Below are 19,222 nucleotides of genomic sequence, written 5' to 3' on the forward strand. Positions count from 1 at the left end.
GAGGAACTCCATCATGCCTTTTTGTTCTCTGTAGAAATGAGATGTCAGCGTCCTGCTGCTCCTTGCAGCAGGCACCAGCAGCCAAGCAAAGAAACAGCAGTAAATGAAAGGTCAGAAAATTGCTCAGGTTGAATTGTGGTGAGGTGGACTGTTTCTGCTTCCAGAATGCATTACTCCCTGTAAGAGTTGTCCCTTATTAGTTAACAACAAGCCTTTGCTGATATTTAACAGTAATGCCCATCTCATCCCAGCACCCGTGTAGGCCAGCATAGGTCACTTAATGAGCACTTCTCATGGAGGAAAAACCTCACCTTTTTCATTCTGGGATCCTTTTCCCAAAGATTATTTTGCCAATGAATTATTCATACATGATCTTGAGTCCAAAATTCACCTTCTTGGTGTTGCTACGGACAGCACACAATTTGTGGTAGATGGTAAATATTTCATACACAGCTCCAGGCATGCTGAAATCCTCACCTTTAAAAATAGACATTTCAATTCATCTTAGATGGTGAAGGAAACACCAAAATGCTCTTGTGAGATGGAGAGGAATGTAAGGGTGGTCACCACCTCACTAAACATACCCGTATGAAACTCAAGTGTCTTCTCTCAGTTAGTTCACTGGACTCCATCTGTAGTCAACGTGGAGAAAGTAAGAGAAAGAAATCAATGGAAGGCAGTGTATCTCATTTCAAGAATATGAGGTTAATTACCATTTGGAGGTAATCTCTACCCAGCAAGTAATGGAGGCAGTTCCCTTAAATGAGGCATCTTATTTTTGACGGGAGGAAGACAAGTCCCTTTTTAAATTATCAGTTATAAAAACATGATTATTCCTGTAATTCTGTGTGCTTCAATTATAACGTGTATAATTATATACATACACATAATCTTTACTGCTGCAATATTGGTCCAGTATAAATTCAGTGAGTACAACGACACTTACTGAACCATCATAGTCAACCATAATAGAAAAGACATCATAGAGGATCTAAGAGGATTTGTGTCCAACACGGGAAAGGAAATTTTCTTCCCTCTTTCTCACACACACACACACACACACACACACACACACATACAGGTATATATATATATTTACATTATTCTCTATTACTTTGTTATCTGTTTTCAGTGACTGCTTGTCATTCAGCCTAATTGTCAGACCAGTCTTGGTCATCCTTTGCACAAGATACACACATAACCAAAAGTTTCCGCAATCCATTTATCAGTGATGTTTGCAGCCTGCAGGCATAATGCTTTTTTATCATTTATTGTGCACCATCTTCTGTTATCTTCTGATATAAATGCAGGAGACCTGCTGCTCAACGCAATGCCTGACCAACCTTCAATTAGGACCCCTCCTTTTTGGTGGCTTGTGATGTGCTTCCTCTGCCTATCCTCAAGATAGGCATGGTAACATAGGCAATACTTTTTTTCCCTTTCTTTCTCTCTTTTCCTTTCTTTTTGGAGTACAGTGATCAGAGATATCGCTAGTTTGATAACATGGAGAGTGATGCTGTCTGTATCTACAGCACAGGAACTGTTTCCTCTCTGCCAATCTATCAGCACATCTCAGCTGCAGACTTTTTAATAGCTCTCTTTATTTCAAGGGATATTTTGTAGAGTCATAGAATGGCCTGGGTTGAAAATGACCTTAAAGATCATCTAGTTTCAACCCCCCTGCTATGTGCAGGGTCGCCAACCACCAGACCAGGCTGCCCAGAGCCACATCCAGCCTGGCCTTGAATGCCTCCAGGGATGGGGTATCCACAGCCTCTCTGGGCAGTTCGAGTTTCCAATGCTCATAATTATATCCTACCCAAATATAGTACCTTCTATTGATGAAATTTCGTTTCTGTGGTGCCATTGTTTCTGAAGTAATTAAGGTTTGGAGGGCTCTTGAGAAACCATCTAGCATATCTCCCTTCTCAAAGATAGTGTCAGCTCAACATGGACAATTCCAGTGTATAATGAACATTTTAACTGGAATATTGGAAGGTCTTTTCCCATATTTTTTCAGTTAAAATCAATATTCATTTTAGAAAAGTAGTAACACTGTACTTAAAAGAGGAAAACTCTGCCATAAAAAAAGCTCAGTAAATTGAAGGGCTGAAATAAGGTTTTTGCCCAGTATTTCCAGTCCTGTTTGTAAATTGTACTTCACATTTGGCTTCTAGGAGGGTGATGGCATGACCGTAAGGAAGGAATAGTCAGTCCAGTGTAAATAAATGTTCTGCCTTCTTTATCTTCTTACAGGATCACTAATAAAAGTGACAGCTGTTACTGGGTTTTTTTTGGACATCTGTTCAGTAGAGACAAAACCAAGATTCATAATTTGTTAGATAAACAAATAAACATTTAATCTGGAGCAGCTTGAAACCTTTGCAGACCCAGCTGGATTTGTGCTAGTGACCCCAAGGTGGAAATATCTACATCCGTAATTACTCTTCTGGGTGAATCACGATGAATTTTCAGTCTCATTGCTGCTAATTTTAGCTAACCAAGTATATTTGCTTCAATGAGGGCTTAATGAAAAAAGTCACATATTATGAGGATTCCTTAAATAAAGGGTTATTAGATAATTAAAATGTTTCTAAGACATGGCTAATCACATTTTATAAATCATTACTGTATTCTCTGGCTACTGCTGTGTTTCTAGAATATGTAAGTAGGATAGGCAGTGACCCCAGTGCCCATTAATTGTATATTCATTCTTAATTCAGCAGAGTTTTCAGATGACCAAAAATCATTTTTACGAACAGTAGCAATAATTTTGGTTTGTACTTCAAAAATGTTTGTCTTATGAAGCACTGAAGCACCAGTAGGTACATCTGCTTGGGTAAGATAGGAACCACATGCAGCAGCATTAATTTTAAAGAGTGAGGGGAAAGTTATCTTACTTGCCTTTGGAAGTCTGGAAATTATATGTGTAAATCTCAACTGGTCACATGGACTTCTGGATCAGTGAAGGAAGTGTTAGAATCATAGAATATCCTGAGTTGGAAGGGATCCATAAGGTTCATCGAGTCCAGCTTCTGACAGGGAATCGTAGAAGGTATTTCATCTGACCTGTGTCAAATTCGTATCTTGAGATGAATGAAGTCACTGCAGGAGCCTCTTTGTTTGCCGAATTTCTGAAAGGAATTTGGCTGTCCTGACTTGGCTGTCTGATTTCTGCTTTCAGTAAGATGACAAAGAAAATGAACTTAAAAATAAAAACTAACCGATGAAATTCCACTCCCATCATCCACAGAGATGTTTTCTTGAAGAACAGTGCAGTGGATCTAGCTGAAAAGACCACCTCTTGCTGTTGAGGGTTTGAAAATATACTCGGCTGTGACCTTCATTGCAGTTGGACTGAGGACTGACATTTGAGCTGCTGATAAGGAACGCCTAAAGTTAGAGTCCTTGTGTTGAGGGACATGGTATAATGAGAGCTATTGGTGATGGGTGGATGGTTGGACTGGGTGAGCCTGTGGGTCTTTTCCAATCTTGGTGATTCTGTGATTCTATGATTCTTTGGAAATCCCATGATATATGTTGTGTGACCCTTCCTGGTAACATTTCAGTTCAGTTCTTCTTCAAAGTCATGAGAAATTTTTATTTTCCTTTCAGATTCTCTTTGTGAACAAAAGGATTGTTCTAAAAATCTCTCCACCTGAAAAGTCATAGTATCTCCTCAATCTTTTCCGATGTAGTAGGTTAAAGATTTACAGTTTTCTCTTCAAAATCCATTTCTTCCATCAATTCACAGTTTAATTTTCATTAGAAACAATAACTTCCATCATGCTGCTTTTACAAATCATGTTTTCTTCAGTGCCTTCCAAGTGCTAACCCCAGAGGAAACCCCTCCAGCAACAGAGGACATTTAAATCATTCTACGGTATCTTTGCAATTAAAAAAGGAAAACAAAATGGGGCAAGCCATGATCTGTAGTTATCCACACTCCTAACTAGAAAATTCTGTGGTTTATTCTTTTCCTTTATTTATTTATTTATTTTTATTTTTTCAGGCAGTGGTGATGTGTCTGGCAGAGGAAACTCACAGATGCCAGAGCTCTTCTTTCTTTGCCCTGTGCAGCTGAGAAATTCTAGCGATAAAACCTGTACTCTAAAGGGCCACTGAAAGAAACCCAATAACTGGATCAAAAAATGAGCATATTTTTAGGTCTCTGATTTGCAGTAAAGTCTAATACAAATGGTAATAGGCAGTTTCTGAGCATTGCCATGTGCTTCACATGGAGAAGTTGCCTTCATTTCAAAATACAAATGAATAATACGATTAGCTCCTACAGAATCCTCTAGCTATACAGACTGTTTATCCAGTGCTCAGTCTAGGACATTGCCTGCTACATCCAAAAGAGCATGACTGACCTTTGCTGGTACCAGGGTTAAGGGTTCTCATTAAAATTCGGTGGAATAAAGAGTCCATCCAGGTATTGTAGAGTTTAAGGGAGAATGATATCCCATCTTCAATTTTTGAACCCAAATGTTTGCTGGGCTTGCTGCTGCTCTGCCAGTTATGTGTCTTCATTGCTCAGCCACCAGGCTTCATTGTCCCTGAGACGGAACTGAAAATAGCCCATTATTGATCCCATTAAAACACTGAGAGCCGCTCAACTAATTTGTCACTAGAACACCAACCCTCGTATAATGTGCACTACATATATCGTGTGAGATTTATGAATGCAAGGTTAATTGGATTTGGTAAGCCATTCGTGGCTCTTTTCTCCTGCCTGAGTTTGGATGTTATCCCTAATCAAACAAAACAAGATGACAAGACAAGGGTTAATGAGAGGGGCAGCAGTACTAAGTGTGCAAATGTGGAAAGTGTTTCTGTGTCACTTCTGGGGAAATCGTCCTGGAGTACTGACAACGCGTGGTACATAACTCCCAAACAGGGTGAAAGGATGTGAAAATCTGTTGTTCAGAGCCTTTGCAGATCAGTTGCTATTAATTTGGCCTCCTTATTGATGTATTTTAATATAAACAAAAAGGTGATTTTTAAAGATTAGAGACCTTCTAACCAGCAAAATGTATCTGGAAAGATCCTGCACTTATTTTCCACTGAAGTAGACGATGCAGGATTTGTTTGATGCTGGCTGAAATTAATGTTGGCATTGCAGCTGCCTGAAATTGGAAATTGTGTTTGCCTGTCAAATGGGCAAGGGAAGAGATCGATGCAAAGGTCGACATTTTCTGTCCAAATATGTCTCATCCGTGGTGGGTGTTTTAGCATCCTCTATGAAAACCAGGGGACGGAAACCACCAGCAGCAGGAAGCATTCTGTTTTACAGGGATGGGCCATCCCATAATATGTCCATCTTAGGAATAATAACGGTATATATGTTATTGTTGCTTAGTGCTCAGCAAGTCCCAGAGGTATGAAAGAGTTATAGGAGACTTATCAAGTGGGGATGTTACAAACTCTCTTTCCAGTTGCTGAGTTAGTAGTGCTTACTAGATAGCAAGTTAGTGTCCTATTCCTATTTCTCGTTGGGCTTTCCTTAGGCAGTAAAGCCATGTAATGACTTTTCCAAATTGAGGAGGCCACTCTATGATATCATGCCAAGCTTTACTCTAAAGGGTAACCCTTAACCCTAACCCAATCTATTAACACTTAAACCTTAACCCTAACCCAAAATGCTAAACCATAACCCCTAAGTCTACCTAAAAGGGTAACCCTTTATCATTAAGCATGTCTCTTCTGCCTCAGAATCACGAAGTCTGTCTGCAGTGCAGGAAATACTGCCAATGCAGGTATTGCCATCAGAGAATACTGACTGCATCTGTGTTTCCAATCTTCTAGTTATGGTTTCGTGAATACTTTTTTTAACAGGGGAATGACATTTTTGGCCTTTCCCACCAAACTGTGGGGACAAAGGGTTCTGTGCCTCTGATACTCACTGAACAAGTTCAATAATTCAACAATTGCTCTAAATTCTTCTGATCAGTTCAGTTAAATATCAAGTCCTTGGTCAAAGGCAAGACAACATCCTACTGTTACCAGGGGAAAGCTGTAACACAGTTCAAGACCTTTGCCAGTGTGACCTGAAAGCTAATTGGCTCTGGAGAATTAAAAAATGGGGCTCCTCTGGAAAGTATCCGAGGATGGAACAAGGCAAGAGGTGCTAAGCAGTCTGGAGAACACTTAGATGTGCAAAAGATAATGCACTGAATTATTATTTACTTTTACGTTGTTGGTGCAACATGGGCAGCTGCATCAACCTTAACCAGCAGCCTCCACTCTGTTGCTGTTTCTCCTCTAGTCTCAAATAATTAAGGAAGGAATTCCATTTGATTGCAAGGCTTTAGGTGTGATGGGCTCACATTCACTCCTGCCTTTAAGCAAGTGTTTGAATATGCTTTCTTCTCTGAGACTTCTCTCACAACTGATAATCTGCCTTGGACAATATGTCTTCTTTTCTTTGTTTCTTGCTTGAAAAACATCTGCTTTTCTCTGAAATGTGACCCGTGCCCTTCTCTGAGCTGAGAGCCTCTTTGGTAGCATTTGCGTTGACCTACATGCTGATGGATGCTCCTCTGACAGCCAGCCTGGTAGGAAGGATGCACTTCATGTTTAAACGATGCCTAGTAGTTGCTATGGTGACCTCAGTCCACTGACAGTTTTGTAAGCCTTTGATAAAGAAAGGGAAGGGAAGAAAAAAGTCATAATTCCCCTTAAATATTATTGGTCATATCTATGTATAAATCTTGCCACTGCCAGACCTTTGTATGACGGCCTTTGTGTTATCCATACACGACCTCATTGGCCTTCTCTCATGATCTCCAGCCATAGTGCCCTGGTTCTTCTCACCAGCCTGTCATGAAACCACATGCCTATATGGAGTATAGGGCATGAAGGTTTGTATATCAGTTCCACCTCTGTCTTCACTGCAGTGTTTTGCACAAGACACTGGTGAACAAAGAGGATGCAGAAAGTTAGTTCTCCTTAATTGTTTTCTTCCCCCTTGGCCATGACAAAGGCAGTATACGATAAATACTGAGTGAACTAATGACTTGAGTATGTAGTTTAAAGTACTGTCAATGGAGCGTGAGGCTAGAGGCAGAAATAAGGGGGTGAGTGTTTAGCCTAGGGAAAAACTATGGGATCCTCCAATTTCTCTCACTCTGAACCTTGTCTGGCTGCCACTTGCTACAGATGTATAGAGCTGATCCTCACTGCTGCTCTGCTGGCTGGCTGAACAGATTGCTGGTGTAGGGGAGTGGCATGCAGCGATGGGGAAAGGGCTCTTTGTGCTGGATGGGAGCAGGATGGCTGGCAGATTTATTTTATGTTTCTAAATTAAATGTTAGGTTTCTAATCGGTGCTATAGAAAACAGGGAAAAATTTGATCCCTGCCTAGCTAGCTCATCGTTCACAGATCCGGATATGATGATGACAAGTGATTTGGGGAAATGTTTTCCATCACTCACCCCTCCAGCAAGTGATGCTGAGGTGAGGACAGAAATAAGGTTAAAGTGTGGGCAAAACGTTTTAGGATGGAATGGTTTGTTAAGCCTTTAGTTCCCCTTCTTGAGCTAATAATGGGTGAAAGCTGGAACAAAAGGGTTAAATGCAAGTTGCTGTGCTCAGATAAACAAATCTATGGGAGATAAAGCAGTTGCCATGCCAGCTGACACCGAAAGCAGCCAGCACAAAGTTGGCATGTAGGAGCTGATCTAAAAGGCTGCACGGAGCTCAGAGGCTCATCATACACAGCCCGCTTCTTGGCTTTCACTTTGTGAGCCCTGTTCCCTTCAAAACAGAAGCAACAATCCCTTGCCTTACATTTCTTATCCTCATTGGAAGATAGGGATAAGGTATCTGCTCTTTCTAAGGTGTAGCAAATACAGAACAAGGCAAAAAGTATGACACACATGCAAGAAATTGACATGAGAGTACCAGGTCTTTGCTACTATGTGTAGCTCTTGGTGAGTCCTTTGAATTCATTTTATTTTATTTTATTTTATTTTATTTTATTTTATTTTATTTTATTTTATTTTATTTTATTTTATTTTATTTTATTCTACCCCCTAATGTAGAAAGTAGAAATAGGCAGTATTTTCTACCTGATTTCTCTGTTCAGTTTTTGGGACTAACAGTTCCTCATTCTGGTGCACCTTCTTTAGTGCCTCTAAGTAGTACTGCAAATAACACCTAATTAATAATGACAGCTCAAGTACTAATGGAAAATTTGCCTTACTTCTCAACGAATGAATTTCCTATTCAAGCTGATCAAATAGTGAATAACACTATCTGTCAATGCACTGGACAGCCATCCTTTGTCAAGAATAGCATTAGCTCCCTCAAGATATTGACTAATGCAGGCAGTTATTGATTTAAAAATGGTTTTCTAAGATATTGTTTAATGGCTACCATTGGCTCTGTCTCTCTGTAGTCTGTACTGTGCTGTTATTTAACCGTATGCAAGGAGCACAGGCTTGAAGAAAGTAATGTATATAAGCCTGAAGTTAAAATACTGAAAAACAGGCTAGTAGTCAAAATGCAGCTGAAAAGGGCGTTTGACTTATTGTTCAGTTCTGGGAGAGTAATATAATTAATCTAGCCTGCTTTACAGTCACCTCAATGGACTTCCCTTTTTGCATTGCTCAGGCCTAATGAACCACTTTCTCACTGCCTGCATCCCAAGAGAAAAGTGTTACAAGAACTTGTGTGAAAGCTCACGCAGCAAGGTGCCCTATGTTTTTCCCCTTTACATTGCTGACAACGTAGCAAATTTGCTCAGGACTTCTGGAGGCAGAAAAAAAAAGAAGCAGAATTTCAGAGTTGCATTGAGAAACTCAAACCAAAATCTTTATGCCGTCCCAGATCAGCAAGCTCAAGGAGTTTGTGGATGCCCCATCCCTGGAGGCATTCAAGGCCAGGCTGGATGTGGCTCTGGGCAGCCTGGTCTGCTGGTTGGCGACCCTGATCATAGCAAGGTGTTGGAACTGGATGAGCATTGTGGTCCTTTTCAACCCAGGCTATTCTGTGATTCTATGATTCTATGATTCAATGTTATATGTTAAGCCTACAAATATTCCACATAAAGCCCATCACAATCTTCATACCTGTGTGTAACCATACTCATTGGTATGGTGATGTGAGCAGTCATATTGTGGTGGTGGGCGATTCAATGCACAGTGTCAGAGAGAAAGGTAGGACCAGCACACATAAATCTGAATCTCCATGGTGGCTGTATGCTCCCTCACTGCATGGTTTTTATACATACAGACATATAAGCACGTATAATTCTATATGTCGACATGTTATCTCTCTACTCATTAGGTAGACTTTGACTTTTCACTGTAATTCAGACTATAATGTTCAATGTAAATCTAATTGACGTTCCAGTGGTGCAACTTATTAGAGAGAATTAGTTTGATGGATCAAGCTTGAAAGCCTGTGTAGTAAAAGGTTGTACTGGAACATTCCTCAGTGCATTAGCAAGGACTCAGATGTAGACAAATATGTTAATAAATGGCAAGCTTGCTCCTACAGCAATCAGAAAGTGAACAACATCGAAAATGTGAATCCCTTCATGTTGCCCAAACACAGTTAAAATGCAATAACAATCTGGCTGTAGAGAAAATGGTTAATATAAAAAGCCTTTTCATTTCAAAAAGCTACATTAACATAATGTTCCATTGGTACTGAGGTCATGACAGTAAAATTGAATTAAAATTGGGTATTCTACCAACTCTGCAGCCAACTGTGGCCTGTATTAAGAGTCAAATAACAGCAGATTTTATGTCCTTTTTAGGTTACTGGGAAGAGCAAACAAACAAAACCCAACAACAACACACTTAAAGCACTTATATTTCATTTTTACCTAGCCCTACCTGTCTGTCTGTCTATCTATCCATCCATCCATCCATCTATCTGTATATTTATTCAGAGCCATCAGTGTAATAAGCCAAGATGCCAGGAATACTGGCCTTCAATCTACTTAACAATGCTCCTCTAACAAGAAGATTGTAAAATTTGTAGCATCACATCATAGTTTTTAAGTCACTCTGCAGCATTGGCAAACTACAGTCACATTTTTTGTGAGTCAGAGGGCTCTTTGGAGGGTTTTTTTTTGTTTGTTTTTTGTTTTTTGTTTTTTGTTTTTGCAGCTTTTTCTTATCCTTCTTCTATAGGTCATCAAAGGATCCAGGCTTTTAGGTGAGGTGACCTCCTCTAAGGAACAAATTCCATTATGAGCTATTAACTTGAGTGACATTAAAGGATAAACATGGACAGTGATTCAGGAACAGTGTCTTGCTCTTTAATACATGACCCAGTAAAACCACAGGCAAAAATCAAAAATTCCCAGGGGATATCCTGAAGCTGGTCACCTCCATTCAGATTTTAGCAAGATAGACATATGGCTGAGCCAATCATTCTTAATAAATATGGTTTTCGGTTGGCTCAGGAGGGACAGAATTATAGAATGGCCTGGGCTGAAAAGGACCACAGTTACCATCGAGTTCCAACCCCCTGCTATGTGCAGGGTCACCAACCACCAGACCAGGCTGCCCAGAGCCACATCCAGCCTGGCCTTGAATGCCTGCAGGTATGGGGCATCCACAACCTCCTTGGGCAACCTGTTCCAGTGCATCAGCACCCTCTGGGTGAAAAACTTCCTCCTAATATCTAATGTAAACCTCCCCTGTCCCAGTTTAAAAGCATTCCCCCTTGTCCTATCACTATCCACCCTCGTAAACAGCCATTCCCCCTCCTGTTTGTACACTCCCTTCAAGTACTGGAAGGCCGCAGTAAGGTATCCCCACAGCCTTCTCTTCTCCAAGCTAAACAAGCCCAGTTCCCTCAACTTTTCGTCGTAGGAGAGGTGCTCCAGCCCTCTGATCATCTTAGTGGCTCTCCAATATTTGGACATAGCTCTGTCCAAATATTCTGCAGAGGCATCCCTGCTGTTCTGCCCAAAATCTTGAGCAGTGTCATGGTTTGTCTGCAACATATTGTACTTCAGTGTGATGCAGCAGGTTAAATGAGCTTTGCTGAAAAATGCACTGGTGACTTATCTTCAGTATTCATAGTATTTGAAAACATCCAAAAAATCTCATATGTGTGGCATCTGGAAAGCTGCTGGAGCTGGGCAGAGCAGCCAAGAGACAACGGTGTTCTCATCACAGTGTTGGGGATTAACCCTTCTGAGTAACGAGCTGCAGGATGTGTAGGTTTGCTGAAGGTCGATGCTGAATACATCCTTTCAAAGACACATTACAGCCTGAAAGGGACGATGCCAGAAAAGAAGAGGCCTTAGCAAAAGCTTTGTCTTTGTTTTCTAGACTCTAGCATCATCTTCACACTAAACCCTTTTATTTCCAGCTTAGATCTAAAAGTATCTCTGATTTATTTTAAAGCACTGAGAGAAATCAATGAATTCAAAACTGACAAGGGCTTTGGAAAAGAATAAAGTATAAAATGCACTTCAGGCTGTGCAGGAAGGAGTCCCTTTACTGTTTTTCTTCCTTGGATGCTGCCCTTCTCTTTTTCAGACAGAAACAAAACTAATTTTATATAGAATTTCACTTTTCAATGCAAAGCCTCTCGCACAAATAGGTGAAGGACCTTTGCAGTCCGTGCTTAAGAAATAACTGTATGCTTGGTGTTAAAGAACAAGCTGAAGCTCAGTGGTTATTCCAGGGGGGTACAGTGCTAAGCTGTATAATATATCTAACCCGATGTGGAAGCCTATGAATGGCTGACAAGGGTTTTTCTCTGGTCTTGTTTGATCAGTGGGCGGCTGTTAGAGCTCCTGCAGACAGCTTTGAGTCTCACTGCATGCGATGCAGCAGCACCACGCAGCGGCTCAGGGCAGCTGCTCTGCACTCAGCCTGCAGCATCCATCCAGCCCAAACCCGCCAGGAGTAGGAAAAGTCTGACTAGTGCAATTGGGGTTAAGTACTCATCAAGGTGGGTGGGAGATTGCTTTGGGGTAATATCAGCTTTTTACAAGGAAAAACATGAAAAAAAGGAATTGCAAACCCAAACTTTCAAGATTCCCCGTTCTGATGTTTGTGTTTCTAAATATGCAGATCAGCATGGATTTTGACACATTGTCTTGGAAATATGTGGCCTATTCTTATTTCAGGACCTTTCTCCATATAAAAAAAATACGAACAGCATACAGGTCATTAATAAAAAAGGCTTAATAATGCAGTGTGATGGACCATCTTCTGAAAACCACTTTCTAGCTGTAAACATAGATTACTTAACTTGAAAAACAAACAAAATTCTCTTGCCGTTCTTTGCTAGGACGAGAGGGAACGGCCTCAAGTTGCACCAGAGGAGATTCAGGTTGGATATTGGGAGGAATTTCTTCTCAGAAAGAGTAGTGATGCATTGGCACAGGCTGTCCAGGGAGGTGATGGGGTCATCATCCATGGAGGTGTTTAAGGAAAGAGTAGATGTGGTACTAAGAGACATGGTTTAGTGGGCAATGTTGGTTGTAGGTGGATAATTGGACTGGAAGCTCTTGGAGGTCTTTTCCAACCTTTATAATCCATAGACTCTGCTACATCCATTCCTCTTATGGGCAGCAAAGCTTCAAGATCAAATTGTTTTTCTTCTTCTCATTTCAGGTTGGGAAGTAGACAACTTGGGGCAAACTCATGCAGGTAAGGACCAGTGGTGTCGATTACCCCCTACACAGCTCTGTTCTCATAAACCATCTGTAAAGGACATGATAATCTGAGATTATTGAAAAGTTATTCTGTGTAACAATTATTATGATAATGAATACATGTAGCTCTCTGTAACAGTGAGATAAAAAATAAAGAAAAAATCTGACATGTTTTTAGAATTCGTTGTCATCTTAGCCTAGAAACACAAAATTAAAACTAATTATCATTTGATAGATGGAAATAATTTTTCATGAGTTTTGTCCATACTTCAATGTCTATGAATTTCTAAAGATTTCTAAAGGAATAACTCTTAACTGTTAAATATTTTTTAATAAAATTTGTCCCAGTTTGATCTACTGTCTTTTTTAGCCATGAACTCACTGCTTTCAGTAGCAGTTTTTAAGTTTTATTGCTTCCATCTTGATTTAAACTCACGAGTAAACCAATGTTTACTTCCTCAAAAGACAGAATTAAGAATTTATTGCCTTTGGGCCTGACCCAAACAAATAAAAATCAAATGGATTCTATTCACTGACTTCCACAGAGACCAGTTGGGGTCCTCATAGAAAATGCAATCCAAACAATTTCATACCGGATTTCCACTTTTATAGGTGATTATGACCTGCTGGAAAGCACAGCCGAGACTCCCCTAGGTAAGCAGCAGAACCATGGAATCATTCTTTCTTCTATTTTAGCTCCCTTAAAAAGGAAGCTCCAAGCTTTCTCTCCTGCCAGTTAGGTATTATTTTCTAATCAGTTCTAGGTATTATTTTCTAATCAGTTCTAATGATGGTGACACATTTTCTTGAGCTTACATTTTAACAGTGTTATGAAAATGTATTCATCCATTATTGAGTCTTGTGCTCTAGCGAGAAAATTGGTATAAATTATATCTACCTGCTGAACAATAGTTGAACTAAGCAGTGTTGAGGAAACTCAACACCATGATTCAGTGGTTATTCTCCATGAAGAACTGGAGATGAATGTGAAGGATTAATTTACCAGAATTTGCCAGGTAATGCAATGTAAAAAGATTGCAGTGATTAAATCAATGTATTCTGCCATGCAGATGGCAAACATTCTCTGAAAAGAAGGTCACCGTTAGTGTCATAAGCTAATTGACTAAATTGCTCTAAGAATGTGAAATAGCATAATCTTGGCATTAAAAAAAACAAACAAACAAATAAATGAAGAAACAAAAAAGTTTGTCATTTCCATCAATTCACGTCATAGAACTGCTTAAACTAAAAAAAAGAAGAAGAAGAAGAAAAAAATAGCTGAATAAATGAAATCTGTTCATTTGTTTTGGAGAGGAATAAGTGCAGCCCAGCTCTAAGTTTTTTACCTGCTCACTGAGCTCTGACTAAATTAATTGTGCTTACAGAGTGCAGCGAATGAGGCAACATCCCACCTTGGTATCAAAGAAAATGCTGGGAGATGCTTTCCTCTTCTGCAGCCAGCTCCTGCTTCCTATGCAGATTCAAGCATTTTGGCAGTACTGGTGAAAGCCATTTAGGATCTACTTGTTAAATGAAATTAGTCAAACAGGAAAACGAGAGAAAAAGGGAAAGAGGTTTTTTCTGAGCCAGTTTTGAGCCTCCTAGCAAACACACCTTTTAGAACGAGGCCATAAACTATTATTGGCACTAATAATAGGAAGAGGGAAATCTGAAGGGGGTGATTGCCAAGTGAAGCCACAGTGGGCTTCTAAATGAAGAGATCTAAATGAACTTATTGCTGTCAGGATAGTAGAATCATAGAATAATAGACTAGTGATAGTGACAGGGAAGAAGTTCCCACTCTGTCTTCTGTTTTCCTACAGAGCAGCAGGTCCCTCAGAGTAGAGCCAAGGCTGGAGATACATGGGTGGGATATCTGACTGTAGGGACACATCCAGCTGCCTCACTCAGATATATAATGTCTAGTTTAGATATCCCAGAGCTGTCTGGCTTCCAGACCCTGTTCTAAAAAAATCATGTTAGCACCATGTTTTCTTGCCAGTCTCATGCAAATGCCTTGGATATAGATCATCACAAATAACACAAAGTGCATATTATTAAGCACTAGACTTGCTCTTGAGCCATTTGAAGTGCAAATGTCTACTCTGAGGCTGCATTTCCAGTCTCCCTTTTGGAGTCAATGAAGAGACACAGACATTTATCCGACCCTGTTTTTTGTATCCACTTCAGAATGAGTTCTTTGGTGCCCTGACTATGCTGATTAGATCTTTTTTGCTCTTTGGTGACCAACTGGAAGTAGACATCTGCAGTGCCTAGCATAGAACCAGGTCATTAAAGATGTCATTAAAGATGTCATTAAAGATGTCATTAAAGATGTCATTAAAGATGTCATTAAAGATTAAAGGCTTTGTTAAAGCCTTTTGTGGGTACTCTGATAGTACTCCGACTGGTACTGTGGAGTTGTTTCAAGGGGATAGAGGGTATGTCCTTGGGTTTGCTTCAACAGTGTGACATTCACAATTGTACCTGTTGCACTTGACATAGGGGACATCAGCAGAAATTGCACTGAAGATGGCTGGTCTGAACCTTTTCCTCATTATTATGATGCCTGTGGCTTTGATGAAAATGAAACAGAGTCAGACAACCAGGTGGGTGTTATTCTTATAATTTAAAAGAAGTGGGAGATGGGAGAAACTGCCTTTTGTCCAGCTTCTGGTCATGATTATCAAATATTTATGGGCATAAATACATGAGGAATAAGACTTGTATCCTTCTTAGCTCAGTTTATGTTTTTGGAATATGAATGCAAACATTGTTGATACAGCTTGTAATGTTTAGAAGCATGAGTTTGCCCCATTTCATCCCCAGTTGACTAAAGAATCCTTTAGCAAACTAGTATGTTTCTTCTACAAGTACAAGCAGTGGTCACAGAAATATAGCTTTTGCTAGCTTACTGACACATAAACTTCACATTGTTGAAACCCAAGGGTATGCCAAACATGAAACAGTGCTCTAACACACATTGAGATACCAGATTAAGAAATATTCATTGAGAAACAGATCCTGCTAGTGCTTCCCCCTGCATGTTGATGCGGTGAGGAAGAGGTGACCATAGCTGAACCATTTAACCATGTGATGTTTGTCTTCCAAGGATTACTACTATCTATCTGTGAAGGCGTTGTACACAGTTGGATACAGCACGTCTCTCGTTTCGCTCACCACCGCCATGGTGATCCTGTGTCGTTTCAGGTGAGCTGGGACAAAAGCAGTGCCAGTAGCTCTTATCACTGCTGAAAGTAGGCTGGAACTCATCGACTCCAGACAACATTTAAGCTTTTATCTCATAAGTTACCCGATAAGTAGGAAGCAGCCCTTCAGTCAAGTTGTCCCCCTTGTTGGACCCACTGTGTTGGTCATAATTTAGTAGACTCTAGATGCTGTTGCAGCAACTCTGCACTGGACTGACTCTATCTCATGCTAATTTGCATGGTTTTGTAGGAAAATCATAGAATCATAGAATGGCCTGGGCTGAAAAGGACCACAATGCTCATCAAGTTTCAACCCCCTGCTATGGTCAGGGTTGCCAACCACCAGACCAGGCTGCCCAGAGCCACATCCAGCCTGGCCTTGAATGCCTCCAGGGATGGGGCATCCACAACCTCCGTGGGCAACCTGTTCCAGTGCGTCCCCATCCTCTGAGTGAAAAACTTCCTCCTAATATCCAACCTAAACCTCCCCTGACTCAGTTTAAGACCATTCCCCCTTGTCCTGTCACTACCACCCTCACAAACAGCCATTCCCCCTCCTGTTTGTACGCTCCCTTCAAGTATTGGAAGGCCGCAATGAGGTCTCCCCGCAGCCTTCTCTTCTCCAAGCTGAACAAGCCCAGTTCCCTCAACCTTTCTTCATAGAAGAGCTGCTCCAGCCCTCTGACCATCTTAGTGGCTCTCCTCTGGACCCGCCCCAAGAGCTCCATGTTCTTCTTGTACTGGGGGCCCCAGGCCTGGACGCAGTGCTGCAGATGGGGCCTCAAAAGAGCCGAATAGAGGGGGATGATCACCTCCGTCTCCCTGCTGGCCACCCCTTTTTTAACGTAGCCCAGAAAATCCTCCTCTTGGTTGTGTTTAGGGTCACTATTATCCACACTCCTGTTCTTCAGGTGTCTCTTTTCTTAGTACCTGGCTACTTGGAGTTCTGACCATAGGTGTAGACAGGCCTACGTGTTATTTCCACAAAAAGAAAAGAAGATATATATATTTTTTCCCACCACCCATTTTCCTTTCTTTTATTCCTTCCTCTCTAGGAAGCTTCACTGCACTCGGAACTTTATTCACATGAACCTCTTTGTTTCATTCATCCTACGTGCAATATCAGTATTCATTAAAGATGGGGTTCTTTATGCTGAGCAAGATGGCAACCACTGTTTTATCTCCACTGTAAGTAAGACTAAAACCAAACCCTTTTCCCTTATTTTTTTTTCCAGTATGAAATAACAAAAAAATTGGAGGCAGGCAGCAGTCTGTTGATTATCAGAGTCTGAGGAGCCATTGGGAGGGAAGGTAATTGGTAGTAAACTTCCCTCCCAGTTCACAATAAAACTGTGAATGAGATAGTCCCACTTAAACAGCAGTGTGCATTAGCACAAATCTACAAGTTTCATTTTCTGACTTTGGTTTGTTTCTCCTGGTTGTTAATCTATGTAGTGATAAATGGGAAGAGAGCAGAGACAGTTTTCTTCATGTGGGGACTGGATTTTCTCCAGAGCCTTATTTGCTCTGGATGTTGAGAAGAGTCACCTGTAAGGCATGTGAACATCCAGACACAAGAAAAAAAATTGTTAATATTAAAATTGTTAATATTATCTGTGTATTTGTCTCTGAAGGGGAGTTGTTCACTGTGTGGTTTCATGGAGAGCAGTCTCTTTCATGAATGCACTTAGCTATATATTACGTGTGAATCCAAACTCGATTCACATTTAAGGGTAATATTTGCTCTGACAAACTAACTCATCTGGTGTAGTGATGATGGAATTATACAGAGTTCACTAACTGAAATGTCCTTCATCCACCCATTTATAATACAAATTCTCTGTGAGTCACTTCCACAAGAAAATCACACCTGTGTAGATTCTTAGCCTGTTCTTTGTCATTAAAACTGGTTTCAGCTTTAAATGCTTCTCTGTGTAAAATCTGAAACCATATTAGATCTACACTTTTTTCATAACTCTCTTTTGAAAATGCCACCTGCTTCTTTGTCCTAACACACTCCAAGTATAAAACATCTTACAATGAGAGCTCTAATGGCCACATCTTCAGCTGGCATAAACTGGTAGAGCTTCTGTAAAGGAACTCATGTTTTTCTAGTTGAGGCATATTGGTTTCAGATTTGCCCCAGAGGATGGGATGGGATGGCAGTTTGGAACCAGTCTGAACTGCCAGCCTCCCACTGTTCCAGACAGGAGCTCCCAGTTTATATACCAATTTTGCTGTAATGTATTGAAAAATCACTTTGGTAAGTCTCATGATGTCTCACTGGTATGAAACGCTGTCAAGATAAGTGTGTCCTACACTCACAGAGTCAGGGTAGAGCTCAGTTTCCACTTAAGTCCTTGGCATTTTTTTCCCTTTTCTTTTGTCCATTATTTTTTTCCCCCCAGTAAATGAACAAATGTTTCTATCATTTTGCACAGCAAACTGCTCTGTTTTCTTTACACTTACGTGTACACTTTCATTATCTTCCCCTAACGAACCATGCCAGAAAGTGAAATTCTCAAGTGTGCACACAGAAGGTGCATCCCTCCTGATCCCGCTCAGGGCTTCCCACAGTCCTCCTTCCATTTCACTGCCTTCCTTTGATTCCTTAGTGCACAACTGGATTCTTTTCTTGTCTGCACTTAGTACTTGGGAGGGGAGCTCCAATCTGGCAATTAAGGTCCATTGCCAACACAAACTCCCAACTAATGCAAGAGGTTCTCAGGCTGTCTGCTGGCCACCTCCCACTGGTAAAATTGGCCACATACCCTTCGCAGCTTTTCCCTCTAAGTGGCCCTTGACATTCCTTTCATGATTTTAAAACTTTACTGTTAAAAGTGTGTTATAGTAGTCCCAGCTGTGTTCTTTTCAGCTAACAGATTTGAAGAGGTTGAAAGCATTTTCTCTGCTAATCTCAGAAGAAGCAGCATGAAAATAACTTTTTATTTTTCCTTGGTTCTCTGCAGGTGGAATGCAAAGCAGTGATGGTGTTTTTTCACTACTGTGTCATGTCCAACTACTTCTGGCTGTTCATTGAGGGATTGTACCTTTTCACGTTATTGGTAGAAACCTTTTTCCCAGAGAGGAGGTATTTCTACTGGTACACCATTATTGGCTGGGGTAGGTGATAATCCTTGTGTATAACGTATCTCTTTATCCTGAAGGCAGGCATGTGAATGAACCATCTAATATTCCTACACACAGATCCAAAGTGCAGGTTAAGTCTTTGTTTAGAGGCACCCTTGCAGGCCAAACCATGCTGTGCTTATTTAGATAGATTTGAATTGAAACCTGGAGGACATCACATCACTTGCAGATGTCTAGTCCACAGTTCAGAACTTCCTTCTGCAAGATATGACCTTAATACCAAGTTCTC

General features: G+C 40.6%; 1 protein-coding gene across 19 annotated transcripts in view; it reads left to right on the forward strand.

The window, feature by feature from the left end:
* Positions 1-19,222, forward strand: part of ADCYAP1R1 (ADCYAP receptor type I) — a 137,042-nt gene that overhangs the window by 77,712 nt on the left and 40,108 nt on the right. For all 19 annotated transcript variants that reach the window (XR_006935203.1, XR_006935204.1, NM_001398247.1 and 16 more), the window contains 6 exons: positions 12,594-12,629; positions 13,247-13,288; positions 15,140-15,243; positions 15,747-15,844; positions 16,899-17,031; positions 18,813-18,966. Coding sequence is in view for 17 of the 19 variants with exons in the window: in NM_001398247.1 (NP_001385176.1) it covers positions 12,594-12,629; positions 13,247-13,288; positions 15,140-15,243; positions 15,747-15,844; positions 16,899-17,031; positions 18,813-18,966 (567 nt within the window). In the remaining 2 variants the exon portion in view is untranslated. The remainder of the gene's footprint in view (positions 1-12,593; positions 12,630-13,246; positions 13,289-15,139; positions 15,244-15,746; positions 15,845-16,898; positions 17,032-18,812; positions 18,967-19,222) is intronic.

This window comes from Gallus gallus, chromosome 2, assembly GCF_016699485.2.
Source record: "Gallus gallus isolate bGalGal1 chromosome 2, bGalGal1.mat.broiler.GRCg7b, whole genome shotgun sequence".
Taxonomy (NCBI): domain Eukaryota; kingdom Metazoa; phylum Chordata; class Aves; order Galliformes; family Phasianidae; genus Gallus; species Gallus gallus.